The sequence below is a fragment of the Notamacropus eugenii genome, chromosome 5 (genome assembly GCF_028372415.1).
Source record: "Notamacropus eugenii isolate mMacEug1 chromosome 5, mMacEug1.pri_v2, whole genome shotgun sequence".
In the NCBI taxonomy this organism is placed as follows: Eukaryota; Metazoa; Chordata; class Mammalia; order Diprotodontia; family Macropodidae; genus Notamacropus; species Notamacropus eugenii.
In genome coordinates, this window is record NC_092876.1 from 336383016 (window position 1) to 336405629 (window position 22614).

Sequence of the window (22614 nt, forward strand, 5' to 3'; positions counted from 1 at the left end):
TAAAAACTGAGTCCCAAATTCTCTCCCTCTCTCCACTCTCTTATTGAGAAGGAAAGCAATTTGACATAGTTTATATTTATGTAGTCATGTGGCATTTATTTCTAAGCTGAATATCAGTTACTTTTTAAATCAGAAGAAACCAGAAAAGGAACTCTGGAACAATATTTTTAATAATAATAACTAATTCTAGTTAGTGCACGGTTATGTTTAAGGTTTATAAAGTAATTTCTTCACTGAAGCCTTTGAAATAGGTTGTGCAATGCAAATATTGTTATCCATTTATTGAGGGGAAAACTGAGACTCAGAGGACTTGCCCAGGGTTTCACAACTAATAAGTTATAGAGCTGTTGTTCAAACCTAGTCTTAAAATTTTCTAAATTCAAGACCAGGTCACTTTTTGGCAGCTAGGTGATGTGGTGGGTAGAGTGCTGGGAAAGGAGTCAGGAAGACCTAAGTTCCAATTAGACCAGTTACTTGTTAGCTGTGTGTACTTGGACATCTCATTTAAACCTCTTTCTGCTTGTTTCCTTAACTGTAAAATGGGGATAATATTAGTACCTACCTGCAACTGGTAGTGTTGTGGGGATCAAATGAGATATTTGTAAAGTACTTAATGCAGTGCCTGACATTTCATTTATAAATGTCAGTGAAACATTTGTTAATCCTCAGACATATGGAGAGTATTATGCTAGGAAGGTTGCAAAGTTTAGTCAAATTTAAGATCTCTGACTCCAGTAACAGGACTCTTTTTTTTTTCTTTCTTTTTAAAATCATACTCTTGTAACCACAAGAGTTGTTACCTTTCTTCTGCTGTGGATACCAAGGGAGCTAAAACCTAGGCTCTTTATCTTGAGGCTTTCCAATCCCAAGTATTAACTCCCTTCACCCTGATGACCCCACCCAGGGCACAGTGGTGGAACCTGGGTGTCTCAGTTGTGGGCTGATGGTAGGAGACCTTGTTATTGCTGCTCAGCTGTGTGACCCTGGCCTGGTCTTTCTGGGCCTCAATTTTCTTGTCCCTAATTTATGGGTGTGAGAGGGGGAGTCTCTTCTAGTTCTAACAGTCTTAGCTTCTGTCATCTAGTGCATTGTCCTAACTCTCAGCTGATGCCCATCCTTAGGGTCACTAGGGAGAGGGAAAAGGTCATAGGGTGCTTCCAAGAAATTGATCTCTATGTCTTTTAGAATTACTAACTTTGATTAGTTGTACCAGAAGTTAGGAAGACCTGAGTTCAAATTCAGCGTCAGACACTAGCTGTGTGATCCTGGGCAAGTCACTCAACTTTTATCTGCCTCAGTTTCCTCAACAATAAAATGGGGAAAATAACACTTACCTCACAGGGTTGTGAGGATCAAATGAGATTATAACTGTAAAGTACTTAGTATGGTGCCTGGCACATGATAAGCACTATAGAGATGTTAGCTAGTATTATTAATGTTATTATTGTCTGTAAGATGGAGATAACAGCATCTACCTCCCCGGGTTGTGAGAAGCAAATGAGATAATATTGGTAAAGCATTTTGAAGACCTTAAATCACTATTTAATGCTAGCTATTAGCTATTATGTGGAGGGCTGAAGAAGGAAATTAAGCATGATGGAAAGAATCTTGAGTTAGATATCAAAAGACCAGGATTGCCCTTGGAGCAATTTTTTTGGGGAAGAGGTCAAAGGTTGTTCTCCTTTCTTCCCTAGACTGGGGTGATAGATAATAGGTGATAAATCCTTCCCACTTCCCTCCCCCCCCAAAACCCTAAGCCATATGCAGACTCCTCAGTCAGGCACTTAAGACATGGGAACTACCTACATTTCCAGAATTATTTCATACCACTTCCTTGACAAAGTGTATTCCCACCAAACTCCTGTCTGTTTTCTGCACTCCATTAAGCCCCCTCTCCCCCATGCCTGGAATTCTCTCCAGCCTCAGCTCTGCCTCTTACAATCCTTCAAGGCTTAGTTCAAGTGACATCTTTTCCACCTGGAGGACTACCCCCTTCCCTGACACCCCTAGCCCTAGGGATGTCTTCCCTGTCTAGGACAGCACCACACTGAGTGTACATAGCCCCTTGAAACATGTCCAAGAGGGTAATAGTAGGTTTGGACTTACAGTCCAGGGAGAGGTCTGGACCTTAGATCCATAAGTTTATAGCCCCTCCCCTGCTTCTCCCTTCTCAACCCCTCCTCAAGCCCCTCTCTTCCCACTGTGAGGACTCTGGCCTCTGACTGAGCATAAAGAAGAGTGAGTACGGGCAGGGGCTGATTAGAACTCCTCTCTGCCCTTCCCTCTGCCTGGTTCTGGAAGAGATCTGAGGATTGGCAGGGGAGGCAGGAAGTAGGGTATTTTTTATTTTTGTTTTTTTTGCATCATAATAACTTTGAACTGGTAGATTTATGCCTTTGAGTGACATATTAAATAAATATTTGTCTGGGCTCTGTTCATAGCTCTTTCTGAGCCTCAGTTTCCTCCATGAGAGGTATGGGCTGTTGCAGAGTGTCTGGGCTCTTCTTGTTGTTTAGTTCTTTTCAGTTGTATCTGACCCTTCATGACCCCATTTGGGGTTTTCTTGTCAAAGAACCTGGAGTGGTTTACCATTTCTTTCTCCAGCTCATTTACAGATGAGGCAAACAGGGTTAAGTGACTTGCCCAGGGTCATACAGCTAGGAAGCGTCTGAGGGCAGATTTGAACTCCAGAAGATGAGTCTTCCTGACTCTGGGCCCAGCACTCTCTCCACTGCCCCACCCAGCTGCCCGAGGGCTCTAGTACTTTCTAGTTGTCTCTCCTCCCTGCCATCCACCCTTGACTTTCTGGTGGAAAGCAAAAAGACTGTTGAGGTGAAGTCCTCAATAGTCCTTGTCAACATGGTTGTACAACTTCACAAGATTATATATTTAGAGCTGGATGGGACATAAAAGTTCATTTAATCCAGCTTTCTCATTTTTCTGCTGAAGAAATTAAGTCCCAGAGAGAGGAAAATGACTTCTCTAAGGTCACCTAGAGAGTAACAGGCAGAATTTGAATTTAGATCTTCTGACTCCAAATACAGACTTTTTCCCCCTCCATTCTATCAACTTGGATCCTTAATAGTTTTTTAGGTGGGCAGAGGGTGTCCTTCCAGGAATGTTTAAAAGATATGGAGAAATAACCCCCCACTCCCCAACGCTAACAATGTGAACACTGTCTACAAGGTTATCACAGGCATATAGCTATATGCTATAGCTAGGTGAAACAGTTTCAAATATGTTGTATACGTAGGTGGGAGTTGTGAATTCTGTTGGGGGATTTTTGTCTCCTAGGTGAGAGCTGCGTCCTATCTTCACAGCCAACCCTTAGTCCAGGATTGGGCAACCTGTGGCCTCAAGGCCACAGGTGGCCCTCTAGGTCCTCAAGTGCATCCTTTTGACTGAATCCAAACAAAGGTTTGCACTTGAGGACCTAGAAGGCCACCTGTGGCCTTGAGGTCTCAGGTTCTCCACCCCTGCCTTAGTCCCTTTGGAGAGTATAGTTTCTCCCTATAGTGTCCTGATAGAGTGTGAGGGTGGGTAAGGAGGGGGAGCCTCTTGCCCTGACTCAACCCCTGCCACAACATTCTAGCCTTTCCCAGAATGAGCCAAGTTGGGTAAATCTTTGCCTCTTCTAGATCAACCCCTCGTGAGATCCTTCATCCATTTACCAACTTCCCTATCCTGGTGGGGTGGTGGCCTTAGTGGTATCAAGATAGTGGAATGTGACAGGAGGGCAGAGAAAGGCCTTTGGAGCATTTTCCCTTCCTGTTACCATGGAGGGGGCTGAGAAGGAGAGAGAGAGGGGGAGGGAGAGGGACAGAGAGAGAGAGAGAGAGAGAGAGAGTTCATTTAAGACTGTGCTTGCATTAAAGTGATGCTGAAACCATAAGAGATTTGTGATTTGTAATAGCCAGGGAGCTGTTATTAGGCTTGGAGTAGGAATAGCAAGGATCCAGTTGACATTCCCAGAGGGCATCATCATCTCTCCTATTTGTCCCATGAAGACTCTGGCTTTTCTGGATTAAAGCAAAGAAGGGTTTGGGGGAGGGGATCCCTGAGGCCTACTGGATTTGGTCCTGCTTAATCATTCTTTTCAACTAGAACAGTGACAAGATGCCGACTACTTTCAGTATAAAGGTAAATCTTCCCTCTCTCCTGTAGTTGCTCCCTTGTTCTTATCATGAAGGCTGTTAGAAGAGTGTAGGGCTATTGAGTTCACAGACCTCTGGGTTTCTAGAGCTGGAAGAGGACTTAAAGCTTTTCTGGTCCAACCCCTTCGTTTTACAGATGAGGAAATTGAGGCTTCAAAGGGTGGGGCTAGCTTTGCGCTTGGTTACACCACTAGCAGTGATGGCAGGAAATTTGGGCTGGGATTTCCTGATTTGAAGGTCTGTTCTCACCACGGCATGTTGCCTCTATTTGGATGGTCTCACTGTCTACCACTTCCTTCTTATTTTCCTCCAAATCATGTTGCAGAAAGGAGTATAGACTGAGAGCCCAGGATTTTGTAATATGTTGAAATCTTCATTCTGTATTGAGCTTAAACTGGTCTTCAAAGCACTGAGAGGTCGTGATAGGAAAGACTTGTGAGTTCTCTTTCTGCCCTGGGGTTTATCATATAAAGGGCTAAAGGTTTATATTTGTCTCTTTGTGTGTCTCTGTATCTGTTTCTCCAAATCTCCCACCCCCAACCATTCAGCATATTGCCTGGGACACATTTCTGTCATTTGGGTTCTCAGGGAGAACGATGAGGGGGTCCCTCCATGGCACTTGAAGTGGAGGGGAATCAGAATGCAGAAACAGGTGTCCAGCATCTGCACACTTATAGCCCTGAATCCCAGAGGGAGGGAGTGCCAGGGATGGTGTGGGTTTTGGAAGAAGAAGGGAAGGCTTGCCTCATATTGTTAGCTGTTAACAAGGGATCTGTTCCAGACTTGGGAACATGTTGTTATTCTTCAAGGCCCAGTGGTGAGGAGGTAAGAATTAGTCTGGCTCATAGGTTGGCATATATTCCTTAAATTATGGTAGATTGTTTTGTAAAATCCTCATGTCCGGAAATTGCATAGCTAGTCTATTCCTCTGTGTGAATTTGTCATTTTAGTGCTGCTTTGGGGACCTGTGGGGGTGGGAAGGTGGGCAGAGATCCTAGGCACAAATCCCTTCCTTTCTAGGGAATGTGGAGCAAGAAGGAGGCTAGGTGTGGAAGGGGAGGGGGGAGCTGTTTCCACTTCTTGCCAAACATCATTTGGATACTGGAGACATCCTATGGTAAGGGGGTAGGGGGGAGAAACTTGGGTCATTTGAATGATATTTGGTTACAGTCATTACTTCCCACTAACCAGAAGAGGACTTAGACAAAGTAGGAATCCCTAGTAAAGTATCCTTGGAACAGTTTCTTCATAAGCTATCTTAACTGTGGGGTAAGAGAGGAGCAAAGGCACAAAACTTCAACCTGAAGGTCAGGCATGGGACCTGGGAGTACTGGGCGCCCAGCATGACATAAACCATCACCCTCCATCCAGCTGGCCTTGGGTTCCATGTTGGGGAAGATAAGGAAGGAGAGGAGATAGTTACTAAGAGCCTCTGAGTCTCCCTTCCTCCTCCCATCCCGGTTTGATCATTTCCCAATAAGGACCTCCCTGAGGTTTTCCCAGGGACAAGTAGAGAATTGAAGCTTCTTTTGGGCAATAAGGGTGAAGGAGGAGGGAGGCAGGAGCTGGCTGCCAGAATAAATGAGGGCATATCTCCTTTGTGTCAGTCCTAGACTGACTGAGATGTCCCCATCACAGCCCCAAATACCTGGTAAGGAGTCAGTGGATGCTTTAGATGCCAGGGGAATGAGAGGGTGTGTGTATGTGGAGGGGGGGGTGGTTAGAGGCCCTGGAGGATGAAGAAAGAGGAGGAGTCTCTGGAAGAGAACTTCTTTAATCCAGCAGTAGCCCTGGGGTTGACAGGAGGAGAGCACAGACTCTTGGGGAGCAGGTTGGAGCTATGCCAGGCAGAGGTGAGCCTTAGGCCTATACTATGGATTCTCTCCCCTGTCACCTCCCCTTCTCCCTTCTTTCCTCCTCTCTCTCCCATCTCCATCTCCTTCACAACCTCTACCCCCGACCAGAGTTGTGGGCATTTGTTTTGCAGGGACCATGCCTTGGGAATTATATCACTAGACTACTCTAAGTAGTCAGGGACAATGGGTTCCTTGGTGGGAAGGTGAAGCATTTGGGCTTGGGAGATTTGTAAGGGAAGGAGGGTGGAAAAGAAAGTGAGCAAGGGGAGCTAGGTGGTACTCTTGAGGGTAGAGAGTATGGGCCTTGCTTCTCTGATCAGGTGAGGACTCACCATTTGTAAGAGGACTCTCCCAGGACCCTGAATTCGAGGGCCTCTTCTCCTTGGGAAAAGAAAGCCCTGTGAATAAGATAATCAGGTATTCTGAACTAAATTCTGATAGGGGAGTGGGAGGGCAAGTTTGGCCAGAGCATCAGCTACTCTGCTGTGCCAAATGTGTCTCATGAGAAGAGGTGACCCAGGTAGCTTCCCCACCCTTAAGGGAGGGGAGATAGAAGTGGAGGATGTCTTCATATCACATGGTACTTAGTATCTCCAAGTCCAAACTGAGCCCTCATTCAAAGGGGCCTTTAACCCCTGAAGTTTTGATGAGATCTGGGGTCCCTTCTTTGGGAAGCTGGGGTAAAGGGGCTGTGATTGGGGGGAACCCCAACTTAGTGGCTAAGATGAGACCTCCTAGGGCAAGATTTCTTTCCCTGGGATTCTTAGACAGGTTTCAGGGGGTCTATGGACTTGGATAGGGGAAAAAAAATTGCATCTCCATTTTTGCTAACCATTAGTTTCCTTTGTTAAAGGTGTTCTATTTTATGCATTTAAAAACATTATTCTAAGAAGGATCTCTAGGTTTCTCCTCTCTGCCAAAGAAGTCTGTTACATGCAAAAAGGCTAAGGAGGCTGTGGCCTAGAGAGTCATTCCCCCTTCTTTGGGTCTGCCCCCACCTCTCCAGGGCTCTTCTCTTTCCTCTTCCTAAGCTGAGAGCGGTGGGGGAGGGCCCACTGGTCTGGATGGGAGCATGAGCATTAGCACTGCTGAGGCTGTGTCGCCAACAGCGGAATGGAAGCTGGGAATGAGGTTAGGGGGAGGGGACAGACAGGACAGTGAGGAAGCAAACCCAACCTCCGCAGGTGGGCTGGGCAGTGGACCGAGCAGCTGGCTGCCCGGAGTGCCTCCTTCCCAGATGGGTGGTGGGATTTGGGGCCTAAAGGTGAGAAGGGGAAAGGGATAACAGAGGGAGAGAGAATGGCAGCTCTTCAGGGAGCCCTTGATCTTCGGGATCATGGATGATTTAGGGATAATCTGGGAGGTTGCAGTGGGGGAGGAAAGGCCTTGGGGCCAGGGTCCTACCTGTGGGGGTCTTTGATCGGTAAAGATGCTCTGGCAGAATGGGGAAGGTAAAGAGGGGAGGTCTGGTCAGGCCGATGGGCTTTGGCTGCCTTCCTGGTCCCTTTTACCTGCTCCCTGGATCTTAGGATCAGAAGCTTGCACTTTCCCTGCCATTTGGGCTCTGCTAGGGATAAGTTAATTTATCATTGCTTAACAAATGTTGAGGAGGGTGGAGAGATAGACCTTGGGGGTGGAGGAGGGAAGGGGATGAGATAAATGGGTAAAATTAGGCAGGTATACCGTTTCCCTTTCCCCCTCATCCCTACGTTTTCCGTGGGGTATGTGAGCAGGTGAGGGTGGTACATCTGTGCCCTTCAGAAATGAGAAAGTAGTGCTTTCTTGGTGACAGAGGGCAGTGCTGAGGATTTCAAATAGGGAAGGAGATAAAGGGGGCGGTATGGGGGAGGGGAGCTAGGTGCATCCACACCTTGCCTGATTCCTCTCCAGAGTGGGTCACCTGTAGAGGTAGTTGGCTTTGTCCATTACAGCCCTCCTTAGCAGAACCGTAGAGATAGAATGGGAACAGAGGTCCATTTGGAAGGGCATTTCTCCACTCCCTCCTGGTAGATGGCTGGGGTTTAAAAGGAGAGTTGCTGAAGCTGCCTCTCCATGTCGGTTCTCCCCCTGGGGAGGGCTGGGTTGGTGTTTTCTCCTAGAGCCTGCAGGGGGCAGCGGCCACCCGGGTAAAGTCAGATCTCAGAGTTTATGAGAAAAATGGAGGCAGGATTTCAGAGGACATCTGAGTGCTCTCACTAGATCTGAATTTAGACTATAGTTGCTGGAATGCCTTAGAGAAGGATGGCAGGAGGTAACAGTGAACTTGACCCAAGGTGGTTTTCTCCTCCCCAAATGTTGGGAAGCAAAGTTGGCTTCTGCTTTTCACTCAGCGTTAACCCTTTCTTGGCTGGCCTGTCCATGTAGCACTGACCTAGAAATTCCTTGGGTTGAGTACAAACTGGGTAGTTTTGGGGGACCACATTAGAAGCTGGCAATCCCTTTGCTGGAGGAGGGATCAAGCATAACTCTTTCCCTTCGTTCCTTCCATCCATCAGGCACCACCAATGCCTGACCCAGAGAGAATTTGTGCTTTGAGGGTGAGACTGGAACTGAAAGAAGCCTTGAATGGTGAGCGGTGGGGACTGGATGGGGAACTTTCTTAAACTGGATGGGGATAGTGGAGCTGAGGAAGAGAGCCGCCGAGGACTGTTATCCACCCCTTTGAGGGAGAAACCCCAGAAAGAGAGAATCTGAGGATCCAGATTCACCAAGCCCTTTCCTGCCAGCCTTCCCCAGCCAGCTGGTGTCCCTTACAGCTGTTAACCAGCTGGGCTGGGACAAGGGACTTGTGTATTCCATTCAAGAGGGGCTCCCTGGGTCTGACTGAGAGGCGGGGGGAGGTGGAGAGGGGTTGGAGAATTCTTCCTGCAGCTGTCAGGTGTGTCTGGAGGATGTTGAGTTGGGGGTGGGAGCATCTCTCAGTCCCTTTTCTGAGCTGGGGGCGGGGGAGGGTGGAGAGGGAGGACAGGCTGAGAGGATTGAGAAGGCGACCAGAAGGCTGGAGGTGTTTGTATCATGACACTTCAGGGGTGGGGAGTGGCAGAAGTGATGAGAGGGGATACGTGTGGTAGGGGAAAGAGGATATTTGTAGGACTTGTACTGGCTGGTTTGGTGAGGGGGTCTGGGTGTTGTGAGCTGAAGATAGGGTTTCCCTCTTGAAGACGGGAAGGAGAAGTCCCCTTGTTCCCCCACCCCCACCTCATCTCTTGACTCGGCTGTCCCAGCTCTGCCTCCTGGCTGGCTGCCAGCCCCCTATTTCCGACGGGCACCAGAGCAACCGGGACACATGGGGTCTGAGCCAGGAGCCACATAACTAAGCGTGGGGGCAAAGGGGACAGAAGAAGGGTCTCTGAGGAGCCTGCCTTGAGGGAAGGGGTGTTACCTGAATCTCGGAGACTGGGAAAGGGGCTGTGGAGTTCTCTGCCTCAGGGCCAATCACTCATGGAACTGAAAGATTCTGTTCCTTTGGGGCCTGACACTACCCTTCCCCGCCCCCCAGTTGTCCCCACCCCCATCTAAGGGGCTGTCTGGAAGAGCGGGGGCTGGGATGGGAGGCAGGAGACAGGGGGCCTTGTGTACAGTGAGAGAGGGAGGGGAGCCATGGGTGACTGGGAGGTCCAGAGGAAGCACACACTCTCCTCTTCCCCCCTCCCATTCCCACCGCCCTCTTGGCTACAGTTCAGAGAGGTCTTTTCTCAGCCAATGCCTGAGCTCCTCTGGGAGGGGAGCTACAAAGGAGTGAGGACTGGAGTTGTGACCATTGAGCTGGGCGGTGGGAGAGACAGAGACAGCCTGAGGACAGCTAGTTGACCAACCCTCTTCCCCAGACAGCTCTGAAAGAATCCTGAAGCAGGGACAGGGCAGGAGAGCAGCACACCCACCCTCCTGTGAAGTAGCTTTTGGAGAGTGGGAATGTTGGGAGCTTTTGAAGGAAAACCCCCAGTTGCCTTGTCTTTGGTAGAGAGCCCTGGGCTTGGGGGCCAGGAGGCTCCCACATCTTGCAACTCTTATCAGCTTAGGGTCCTGGAGTCCCAGTGACCTCCTCACAAGCACTTGTTTTTTTGAGGGTTGAGTGGGTTAGGGCCAGCCTCAGAGATGCGTCGCAGGTTCCCTGGTCTGGAGTTTTCCTTCCCTTTCCTGACTCGGCTTCGATTACGTCTTTACACAGTGAGTAGGGGGACAGCAGAGAAAGTGGGCATATGCTCCCCAATAGTACATAGCCCTTGGGTGGTGGACAAGAAGAAAGGACTTGGAATTCTAGGTGCTAATGTCAATTTGATGTGAGAATGAGAATTCTGATCTGAGGAACTTCTTGCCCCTAGTACTGTTTTCTCCTAACCCCTCCATCCAGTACTGGTTTCCCTCAGTGGTCATAGAGAGGGTGGGAGAGTGTTATTAGAAAGAGGTAGGGGTGTGTGTTTGTGTATATGTATGTGTCTGTACATTAATATATGCAGATACACATATATACATACATACATACAGATTTTATGTATATATATGTGTGTGTATATATACATATATACACACACACACACACACACATATATATATATATATATATGTATAAAACATGTTTTGCATGAGGATATGTAGCCGTAGATGTGCTAGCTTTCGGGGAGTGGAGATGTTGTCTCTCCTCAACAGACCACTTTTACCCTCAAATTCTGTTCCCTTTTTCCTCCCCCTCCACACACAAGTTCCTCCCCTGAGGTTGAGAAGTCATTCTGGGCTGTCTTGTCCAGCCTTGCGCTTCATTAGAGGGAGCCTTGAACCGTCTTCCTTTAAGACTTAATACAACAAGAGGTTTTTTCAGGCAGAATGTGAGAATAAAGATTGAGGAAACCAAGCCAATCCCAAAGGCTAACGGATCCACAATGATGGATTGCTGCTGGTGCTTCTCAGAGATTACCTTCTGCCTGTTGTTCAGTCATTCAGTTGTATCTGACTCTTCGTCACCCAATGTGGAGTTTTCTTGGCAGAGAATCTGGAGTGCCTTGCCATTTCTTTCTCCAGTGGAGTAAAGCAGGCAGAGATTAAGTGACTTGCCCAGGGTCACACAACTAGTGAGCGTAAGAAAGGCTGAATTTGAACTCATGTCTGACTCCAGGCCCAGCGCTCCATCCACTAAGCTGCTTAGCTGCCTTCAACTTCTGTGTGCTCTGTATCATCTTGAAAATACATAGTTGTCATTTGTGTGTTGTCCCCTCTATTAGAAGGTGAGCTCTTGGAGGGCAGAGTTGGTATTTTTTGCCTTTCTTTGTATCCCTAGAGCTTAGTATATTGTTTTTCACATAGTAACTGATAAATTAATGCTTGTTGATTGACTGATTGAAAGTATCTCGTTTGGTCTCTGACCAGTGTTTTGTAGCCTTACTCAGTCAGCAGCAGCTGCTGTCTTCCTTGATTCTTGCCTCCATCCCAAAAGAGAGCTACATTGTCCGGGACTGTGGGAACAGGGAGGTGGAAAGCCTGGGAAGGCTTTGCTGTCTCAGCTGGGACAGAGGAGGGGTGCTGTGTGTCTGTTAGCAGCTGGAAACATGGCAGACCTTGAGACTGGACCAGGGCAGTTCAGATATTCCCTGAGAGCTTTGCTGTGAGAAAATAGATAGTGATGATGGGAGCACTGACTATCATGGAATCAAAGAATTTCAGAGCTGAGAGTTTAGAGACTGTCTAGTCAGTGCCCTGATTTGAGAGGAGAAAACTGCGTATTATACTTGGAAATGAAATGATTCTTTTCACATAGTTTATTAGTACCATTTGTTCTTTTATATCAACCATTTCCCAATATAGTGACCTCCCTACTCCCTGGAACAAAGAAAAACAATTAAGCAAAGCCAGCTGATAGTGTTTGCCACATTCCACCCCACTAGCCCCTCCTCTCTACTATAAGAAGTACATTTTATGTCTTCTCTAGATCCAAGGTGGGCTATGGCAATGCATCTGAATTCAGCTACCTTTGGTGGTAGTTTGGTGGTTTTCTTTTTAGTATTGCATAATTTATTGAATATAGCTTAGTATATAATAAGTAATGTATATAATAATTTAAATATAATACAGTAATATGTAACATGTAACTTACATATATTTCTTTTATAATTTAACATTATTTTGTTTAATTATTTTAGTATTATTTCTTATCTCTTCTGTCTTTGCTTTGGATAAAGTCATACAGATCTTTCCAGGGGTCTGAGTTCCTTGTATTCTTTACTTATAACCCAATAATTTTCCACTTTATTCATGTTACCGTTTGTTCAGCTGCTTTTCAATTAGTGAATGTCTGATTTGTTTCCAGGTTGGTTTGTTTTTTTGCTATCACAAAAAGGGGTTCTGTGGAGATTTGGGTGTATATGGGATCTCCATCTTTTGATTTCCTTAGATTATTATGTCCAGTAGTGAGATGACTGGATCAAAGAGTATAAAAATTTTAAAGTGACTTTCCCATCAAAGGTGTACATCAAATTAGGGGCACAACTGGGGTCAATACTCAAGTCTCCTTGCCATTAGTCCAAGACTATATATTGTATCACTTTGGGAACATTTGAAACTTGGGAGAGAGGGAATAGTGTTGGTGGGAAGGCTGAGAAATCTGGGAGTCCAAGGCTGGTGGACAGGTTCATTCATAGGACCGCAGAGGTAACATGTTCCATATCTGTAAAATGGATATAAATTATAACCTGGACATAATTGTCCAGTAAGCTGATGCATGCAAAGTGCTTTGTAAACCCTAAAGTGTTATATTAATTATATACAATATAATTTAAATATTAATATATAACATACAAATATGTAACATAAATAATTTAAATTAATATACAAAATAAATATTAATATAAAGTGTTAAATTAATGACAGTTGTCATTATTACCAGGCAGCCAGTATTAGACTGAGTGGTCTTATATTTTTATCACAGAGGCCAGGTGCTCCTTAATGATGTATGATGTCACTGACTGGTTTTCACTTGAGTGGCCCTAATCTTGTACAGGTGATACTCTTACAAATGATTGGTACAAGAGGATGAAGCTTCCCTCATTGTGGATCCATTGGCCTTAGATATTGGCTTGGCTTCCCCAACCTTTATTCTCACATTCCTCCATCTGGTGTGAGAAATGTCATTCCCTGGATAGGGTGGGAAAGAGACTTAGGGGGAGTACAGCTCATATGTAGCAGAGAGCTAACCCTCCTCCCACTGAAAACCAGGGATTTGTTGCATTTCTCCTGTGGGAAGCTAGAAAGATCCTCTGAATCATCAAAACTAGAAAGGAAGTCAGTCACCTTTCTTGCTCCCACAGACCTGGCTTGGGTCTTAACTTCTGTGCAGGGAGGATGATGCTTGAGGAGTTTGGAGAGGTGGCACTGATAAAAGACAAAATTGGTAGTGAGATGGTAGTTAGGGAGTTATCCCTGTTAGGGTACTAGTGAGCCAGGGTTTCTTGGCTTAGCTTGGGAGGACCTGGGAAGATGGGCAAAGTCACTTCTCTGGCAGGGAAGAAGAAAGGCCCCTTGTTCTCAGGCTCCTCTGGAAAACTCTTGTGTTTGGGGGTGTGGAGGTGAGGGGTGACATGTAGCCCTCCCACTCCACAGAACTTCCAACATGGAGACCTGGCTTTTCCCCTTTATTGCCCATGTATTATCAGGTCATTTGAGGAGCCAGAGTGAGTACAGTAGGGAGAGAACCCTTCCCATTCTTCCCAGCACCCCTTTCTTCTTGAGCCTTCATTGGTTCTGACCCCTGCTCTCCTTCCCCACAGAGACTGGAGGGAAGCAGTATGCAGGCAGAGGAGGGCACTGGTTGGTTGCTTGAGCTATTGGCAGAGGTCCAGTTGCAGCAGTACTTCCTTCGTCTCCGAGATGACCTCAACATCACCCGCCTATCCCACTTTGAGTATGTCAAGAATGAGGACCTGGAGAAGATTGGCATGGGCCGACCTGGTACGTAGGGACACTGCTGTTTGTTCTTGACCTTGGCCTATTTTCCATTCTCTGATTACATTCCCCACCTGACTTTTGGCCTCCTTTACCCTCAGAACTGGCCATTTTTCAGCCTGGTTCCCCTCTATTTGCTGTTGGAGGTAGTCAAGAAATCATGGTGTCTCAGGGGAAAATTGGGAATGCTATCAGCACCTCCTGGAGAGACTAGGTCCTTGGGCTGGGTTAATTAACAAAGCAATCAAGCATTATTGAGCAGCCTTCTGTGTGCCAGGCACTGTGTTAGACACTCCATCCTCCGACTCCAGGCATTTCCACTGGCTTTCCCCTGTGTGTGGAATGCTCTCCCACCTATCTCTACCTACTGGGCTTCCCTGATTTCCTTTAAGTCCCAGCTAAAATTCCAACTTGTACAGGAATCCTTTTTCCATCCCTATAAAAATGCCCTCTATTGATCATTGCCAACTTTGTGTATATCTTGTTTATCTGTAGTTGTTTGCATTGTATGTCTGTCATTAGATTGTGAGCCCCATGAAACTGTTTTTTGCCTCTCTTTCTATCCCTAATACTTAGTACAACTCCTGGCTCATAGTGAGCACTTAATAAATGCTTATTGACTTGGCTAGGGGAGACAGCCCATCGACTTGGGGTGAGGTCCTTATAGATAAAAGAATCACAAAATTGAAAGGGTTTTTAGAGGTCATGATGACCAGCTCAGACTTATGCAGGTGTATGACTGAGTGTAACAGATTTCTAGTAGCTTTGGGTTAATAGGGCATCTCATAGAAGATTACTGGAATTAGGTCCACCTGGCAGTTCTGGCTACAGGAGCAATCTTATTGTCACCAAGACATGAGGAAGTTTTTGTGCCCAAATCATGTCCTATCAAGGGATCATCCAGCCTGCCTTTCTTAGGGAAAGGTACCCATCCTCTCCCAAGGAAGCACATTTTACTCTGGCTCAGCTTGTGTTTCCTTACTTCAAGTTGAAGTGTGCTGCTCTTCGACCACCCCCGCCTCCCCCAGTCCTAACTTGGTCATCTTGGATCAGATTGCCTCTTTTTGTATCCCTAGTGCTTAGCACTGTGCCTGACACATTATCGAGTGGTTTTCAGTCGTGTCCCACTTGGCAAAGATCCTAGAGTGGTTTGCCATTTCCTTCTCCAGGTCATTTTACAGATGAGGAAACTGAGGTGAACAAGGTGAAGTGACTTGCCTAGGGTCACACAGCTAGGAAGTGGCTGAAGTCAGATGTGAACTCAGGAAGATGAATTTTCTTGACTCTAGGCTATCTACTTCGCCACATAGTAGGTGCTTAATAAAAGTTTTTTTAAATTGAATTGAGTCAAAGAGACTAAGTGTAATCCTTCTTTCACATGATAACCTTCCAGAGTTATTGCACCAAGCTTGGTCCCTTTGCATGTAGTATGTGCCTAATTGGTATTTGTTAATTGTTTTGGTTGGTTTGTGGTGAACATGGTTTTGGTTTGCAAAACTAAAAAGTCTGTATGAAGCACATATATGTTATCCAGGGTGTGGGTGTGTGTGTGTCTAGGTGTGTGTCTAGATGTGTCTAAGGTTCAGGAAGGGTGGGAGTGAGGAGCTGCCATGTACTTGAGGTTAACTCTCAAGTAGGAAGGGAAAGGAAAGTCTGTTGGTAATCCTTCAGTCTCCCTGTTTCTGGGAAGGGGACATATCAGTGGCATCCTGCCTGAGGGCCAAAGAAAATCAGTCCATGTGCTTTGCTTGGCATGTGTACAGGGGGTTGCTGAGCCCTTACTGTAAGTGATGGGACTGAAGGTGTAGTATCCTCAGGATATACCCCAGGAGGGAGATTTTAAAAAAAAGATCCCTAATTTAACTTTTTTTTTTTTTTAACAATTTGCTTCTTTGTCTTAAAAGTGAAGTGAAAGAAATCTAAAACTTGATTAAACAGATTTGATTGGCATTATGGTATTATTGTTATTATTAAGTGAGGCAACATGGGGCAGTGGATTGAGCACTAGTGGTTGTCAGGAGGCCTGGGTTCTAATTCTGTCTGCTTCTTTACTAGCTGAATGACTTTGGCCAAATCACTTAACCTATCTGTTTCCTCTCCTCTCCTCTCCTCTCCTCTCCTCTCCTCTCCTCTCCTCTCCTCTCCTCTCCTCTCCTCTCCTCTCCTCTCCTCTCCTCTCCTCTCCTCTCTCCTCCTCTCCTCTCCTTTCCTCTCCTTCCTTCCTTTTCTTTCTTTTTCTCTTTCTTTCTCTCCTTTCTTTTCTTTCCTTCCTTCCTTCCTTTGAAGTTGGGATTAAGTGACTTGCCCAGGGTGACAAAACAAGCAAGTATCTGAGGTTGGATTAGAACTCAGATCCTCCTTACTTCAGGGATGGTGCTCTATCCACAGTGTCACCTAGCTTTCCCTGTCCTATTCTTTAAACACATACTCCTTATTTTTATTGATAGTTTTTGATTTTACATAATTTTAGTTTTTGAATATATTTCTCCTTCACTGTCTTACCCATTGAGCCAAGCATTGTAACAGATTTTTAAAAGGAGTAAAAAAAAAAAGGCAGTTAAAAATCCCTAATCAAGAGGTCGACTTTATCTGACAGCACATTGTCTATTCCACACCTAATGGTCTCCCACTTCTGCAGATCAGAAACAGAGGTTCTTGTTCTTAACTTTTCTCTGGGGCTAACCTTAATCGTTATAATTGCAAAGTGTTTAGTTTCCATCTTTTGGTTCTTTCTGTTATGTGTTGTCTATTTTCCTCTTCTGTAAAGTTATTGATGATTCTTCCACCATTCTCTTTGTTATTCTTATAGTACAAGACAGCTTCTAAGGGGACGTTTGTAAGATATTTTGGCCCACCCCATGCCTTAAGGGGTCTTCAATAACTTTGCTGCAGTCCTTGGGGTGGGAATCTCAGCCTGCCTTTCGCCTAGCTCTTTCTTTTGCTATTCTTTGGTGATGCATGGCAATGTTTCTATGAAGACCTTACTAATCTCATCTTGCTGCTGGGCAGCATCCCCCACCCCCGGGGATGTATATGCCCTCTTGACACTGGTGCCAACTCTCTGTAGGTCAGCGGAGGCTGTGGGAGGCTGTGAAACGGAGAAAAGCAATGTGTAAACGAAAGTCTTGGATGAGCAAGGTGAGTGCGTTGGACTGTGTCAGGGGAGGGCTTAGGGTGTGTAGGGGGTTAGAGTAGAGTCCTTACCAGAGACCTCCTTCTCTCTTCCTCCCAATGGCAAGAGTCAGTCAGTCAAGTACGGTGAGAACCATGTGACCTCTTGTGTACCCTATTCCTATCCTCAATTCCAGAAATCTCGGGAAATTCCACTATAATATTTTTCTTAAAAACAACTTTCCCTTTTTTTTTTCGTACTTACAATCTTCTCTAGTCCCTGGGGTAGCTTCTGCCTTAAATAAATGTATCCCCTTTAACTACCTCCTCCCAGTTCCCTGCTCTCCAGCTGCCATCTTAGCTGAACTTAGAATTCATTCATTCTTTGGCCCTTTGCTTGTTGTCCTAAAAGACACTGAGAAAGGAAATTTGTGTAGGCCTGTGTTCTGCTATTAGAAATGTGTCTGGCTTTCCTTCCCTATCTCTGTCCTGTGGGCCCCGTCCCAGGGGGTAGGGGTGGCATCGGGGGTGCTTTTCCTGGATTTGGCAACAACAATTTCCTGCATGGCCCTACAGCAAAGGGCCCACTTGAGAGCCTGATAAGGGGCAGCTGCACCAGGCCACGTGGTCTCCTTTGGTGGATGTTGCCCTGGCCCTCTTCCCAGACTGAAGGGAGAAGGGAGGGGGAGAAATGAGGAGAGAAATGAGAAGAATAGAGGAAGAGAGAAGATTGTGTGAAAAGGGAAGTAGTGAGGTCTAGGCCCAAATCCTGAACTAAAGAGAAAAGCCAGAACTCAGTAGTAAGGCAGCATGCAGTCCTTGGTTCTTGGATCTGAGTGGCCAGTCTTAAGGAGGTCTTACTGGGCCAGTATGGGTTGGGAGCTAATGGTAGGATAATGGGGTAGGCTGCTGCAGAGGGGGGCATTCAGTGGGGGCCTGCTCATGAGCAGGAAGGGATGACTAGGGCTCTTTTGGCAGGATTCCATTTTATTTTCCTAGGAGGGGGCATATAGTTTCCCCTTTACCTGCTTGCTTTCCTGCAGATTTAGTCCTTAGATACCTTTAGCCTTGCTCCTCTCTTGCTTCCATTCCCAAAACTCAGTTTCTCTTTGTGTTCCTTTCTGAGTTTCTTTCTCAGCTCCAAGATACCATCTCAGTGCATTCCCCCCACCCCCCCCAACACATACACACTCTCTCTCTCTCTCTCTCTCTCTCTCTCTCTCTCTCTCTCTCTCTCTCTCACAACCTCCAAAACTAAAATTATCTTCTCCCCTGGGCAGGACAGGGGACACAGTGACTCCCTGGGGAGGGGGCTGGAGATAGGCAGCACCAAGTGGCTATCAGAGGGAAGGAGCCAAAGTTAAAATTAGCAGGGGAGGTAGGGAGGGCCCCTCACTGCTTGAGAAGGGGTTAGGGTCAAGGGAGGCCCCTGCATCTTTCCTGGCTCTGATTCCATGCTGGGAGGGTGTAAACAAGTAGCTGAAGACAGGAGACAACTCAGTGCCTGCAGAGTGCCCTGGGAAGCACAGAGAGCTGCTCTGGACTGCTTAGACTGTTCCATTAACTCCCTTCCCCCTTCATCACCATGTCTAGCTGGGGCCCTCAATTCCATGAGGAGTCCTGCTCCAACTGGCTCAAACCCAGAGCCACACTCAGACCTTGATCTCCTCTAGACCATGGGCTTCTCTCTGACTCCCTTTCTGCCTTGCCCTCCAGGTGTTCAGTGGGAAGCGCTTGGATACAGAATTCTCCACTCCCCAGTCACAGAATACCTTCAGAAAGACGTCACCCATCCCGGGGGTTTCAGCTGGGGAGGGGTCGCTGCAGAGCCTCACTTGTCTCATTGGGGAGAAAGACCTGAGCTTGTTCGAGAAGCTTGGAGATGGCTCCTTTGGAGTTGTGCGCAGAGGGGAGTGGGATGCCCCCTCAGGGAAGAAGGTGGGCAAATTCACCTTCTAGACTTCCTGGGAAGGTCAGAGAGGTGTTAACCTGGGGTCCATTCACTTGGATGGAAAAAAAGTTAGATCTATTTCAATACAGTTAATTTCTTTTGTAATCATATGTCTTTTACGTATTTAATGACACTATTCTCAGAAGAGGTCCATAGGCTTCCAGATTGCAGAAGATTCCACCATACATAAAAAGTTAAGAACCTCTGAACACCTTGGTTATACCCAGGTTCCAGCAGGCATGGCAGAAGTCCCTGGAGTGGGAGTTGAGGGCAGGATTATCCACATGGTGATTCTCCCCATCCCTTTCTCTGAAGAGAGTGCATTGGCCTTCTCTTTGCTGCATACCACTGGATCAGGGAAAAGTCAGGAAATGGTGGCCTTTGAGGCCTGTGCAGAGGGTTTAACTAGGCTTGATTAATATTTAAACTTGAAGATTCCCCAAGAACTGACTGTCATACTGATGGTCACCCAGGCATGTTCATGGCCATTGCCTTCTTTGGGATGCATGTCCCAGCTCCCTGTGATCTCTCTGTCCTGGACAGGTGAATGTGGCCGTCAAATGCCTGAAGCCCGATGTCCTGAGCCAGCCTGAGGCCATGGATGACTTCATCCGGGAGGTCAATGCCATGCACTCCTTAGACCATCGGAACTTAATCCGTCTGTATGGGGTAGTCCTTACCCCACCTATGAAAATGGTGAGTGGGGTCTGGTGGGCACTGGGGAGGAGAAACATGAACCAGAGGAAAAAGAAGGCCCTCATCTTCTGTTAGGTTTCTGCCAGTCAGTCTTGCATGGAATCATCTTCTTTCCTCCCCACCATCCCATTTCTCAGAGTGAAGAAAGAGGTCCTCCTATCCCCCTCCCCCGTAAGAATATTATAGATTTTATAGTAGGGGGTAGGGAGAAGAAGGACAAAGTAGAGAATTCTGATATTAGTACCATCTTCCAAAATAATATGGTATATAATCCCAGACAGCCCAACTGGATTTTCCCCTTCAGTCACTCTCTGAATTTCCCTCTGTATGACTCTCCCACACCCTTTTTTGAGTGCTCAGGTCTTAATGTTGCAATCTTAGAGTTTCTAATCTAAACCTCCCTGAAGTTGCTGAATGAATGAACAATGGAGTGAACATTTATTAAGCACCTACTATATACTGAATATGGTATATTCAGTAAATATAAAGAGAAAAGATGAAATAATCCCTAACCTCAAGAAAAGCACATTCTAATGAAGAAAAGCTCTGAGCAAGTCTAGGTGGGTGGTCTTTGTGGCTGAGGCTGAGGAGATGGGCCAAGGGAAATCATAAACTTTGAGCTGGAAGGGACCTCAGAAGTCATCTAGTCAGTCAGTCAGTCAACTGCTTGTTTGCTAGTCCAGTCAATTCATGTTATAGATGAGGAAACCAAGGCCCAGTTGTCAGGACAAGAAGATGCTGACTGAAGAGGAGAGAGAAATCACCAAGGAGTCCTCGTGGGTCAGCTGGCAGGGAAGGCCTAGGCTGGCTCTGGCATGCCTGTCCCGATGGCAAGCATTCTTTTCCTGATTCCCCCTTCCCCTTGCTCCTCTGGCTGTTCCAGGTTACAGAGCTAGCTCCCCTGGGGTCTCTGTTGGACCGTCTGCGCAAACACCAGGGCCACTTTCTTCTGGGGACTCTGAGCCGCTATGCTGTGCAGGTGGCCGAGGGAATGGGGTATTTAGAGGCCAAACGCTTCATCCACCGAGACCTTGCTGCCCGGAATCTGCTGCTGGCCACCCGAGATCTGGTCAAGATTGGGGACTTTGGACTGATGAGGGCCCTGCCGCAGAATGACGACCACTATGTCATGCAAGAGCATCGGAAGGTTCCTTTTGCCTGGTGAGGGTGGGGGGCTGGGGCACCATGGCCCTCATCTGTGCTTCCTCTATGCTGGTACCCTTAATGTAGGCTCTCCCCACACCTTTTATAGCCCTTGGTCCTGCTTGGTTGGTCTTGGTGCCTCTGTGAGACTGTCCTGCTTGCCTTTCTAGGCAGCCAGCTGGCAGAGGAGATAGTGTGCTGAACTTGGAGTTAGGAAGACCTGAGTTCCAGTGTTGCGTCACATACTTCCTAGCTGTGTGACCCTGGGCAAGTTGCTTAGCTGTTCTCAGCCTCAGTTTCCTTATTTGTTAAATGGAGATAATAACAGCTGTCTCATGGGGCTGTTAGGCTCAAATGAGATAATGCATGTAAAGTGCTTTGCAGAACTTAAAAGTACGCTATAAATGCTAGCTATAATGATAATTTTTTATTATATTTACTATATTAATATATTTACATAAAGCATTATTATTTTTTCTCCCCTTCACATGCCCTCTGCATTATCCCAGCCCTGTACCCACCCTGGATTAGCCTGATCTAATCCCTGTCCTGCCTACTCTTCCTAATCTAGGGTAGTAATATTCCCTCCTGGGGCATCTGATAGCCAGAGAGGACCATAGGAGGAGTACAGGCCGTTTGGTTTATTTCCCCAGGCTCTGGAGCCCTGGTTCAAAAAGACCCCCAGGTCACTTTGTTACAGCTACTCCTGCTCAGTTTGCCTGTTCTTGGAGGTGCTGGTGAAATGAGATGAGATACCATAGGCAGCTTACATAGTAAAGCTGGTAACTTTTTCTTGCCTGGGCTCTCCCTTCCCCCAGGTGTGCCCCAGAGAGCCTGAAGACACGGACTTTCTCCCATGCCAGTGACACCTGGATGTTTGGAGTGACCCTGTGGGAGATGTTTACCTATGGCCAAGAGCCCTGGATTGGCCTCAATGGAAGCCAGGTGAGAGTCTAAGTTGATTGTGTTCTCTTTCACCCTCCCACCTTCACAAAATGGGGCTGGGACAGTCTCCTTGTCTGGTCTTCTAAGGATGGATGCCTAGGTACTAAGCACGAAGGAGTGAGGCAGGGACTCCTGATTCATTGGCAGGGGACACCTTTTAAATAATCAGGAAACATTTATTGAGCACTTACTCTTTGCCAGGCACTGGGCTAAATCCTAGGGATACAAATAGAGGCAAAAGACAATCCCTGCCCTCCAGGAGATGGGGGAGATAATCGGCAAACAGATTATACAAAGCAGGCTATATCCAGGATAATTAGGAAGTAATTAATAGAGAGAAGGCACTGGAATTGAGAGAGAATAGCAGAGGCCCATGTGCACTCTCTTCCATCTGTTCATCTCTTTACATCTCTGTGATCTTAGTCAATCTTCAAGTGGGGATAGCTGGTCATGGGGACATAGGTCAGAGAAAGAGAAGTAGCATTTGGCTGCTTCTCCCAAGTCCCATGCTTAGAGCCCATGCCTGGACTGACTCTGGTCACAGAAGATTCAGGTTTCACCCATTAAAGCGGGGAGTAATCAAATTCGTCTTTTGTTGGGAGATGGGTTGGAAGGTTTGGGGGGAGAATGGAGTCTCTGTTTGCATTCAGACCTTGCCTTCCCTTCCTCAGATCTTGCACAAGATTGACAAAGAGGGAGAGAGGCTGCCTCGCCCCGAAGACTGTCCCCGAGATATCTACAACGTCATGGTCCAGTGCTGGGCCCACAAACCTGAGGACAGACCTACCTTTGTAGCTTTGCGAGACTTCTTGCTGGAGGTGAGGGGCAT

General features: G+C 46.7%; 1 protein-coding gene across 15 annotated transcripts in view; it reads left to right on the top strand.

The window, feature by feature from the left end:
- The window catches only part of TNK2 (tyrosine kinase non receptor 2), a 44953-nt gene that overhangs the window by 4329 nt on the left and 18010 nt on the right, over positions 1–22614 (top strand). For 2 of the 15 annotated variants that reach the window (XR_011967944.1, XR_011967945.1), the window contains exons 1-8: positions 5840–6007; positions 13765–13945; positions 17007–17077; positions 18767–18988; positions 19545–19697; positions 20581–20858; positions 21659–21785; positions 22457–22603. Coding sequence is in view for 12 of the 15 variants with exons in the window: in XM_072613688.1 (XP_072469789.1) it covers positions 5891–6007; positions 13765–13945; positions 17007–17077; positions 18767–18988; positions 19545–19697; positions 20581–20858; positions 21659–21785; positions 22457–22603 (1296 nt within the window). In the remaining 3 variants the exon portion in view is untranslated. Of the gene's footprint in view, positions 1–5260; positions 5806–5839; positions 6008–8505; positions 8579–9052; positions 10178–13764; positions 13946–17006; positions 17078–18766; positions 18989–19544; positions 19698–20580; positions 20859–21658; positions 21786–22456; positions 22604–22614 lie in introns of those variants that run through there. The other 13 variants (XR_011967943.1, XM_072613688.1, XM_072613681.1 and 10 more) reach the window with 9 other exon arrangements.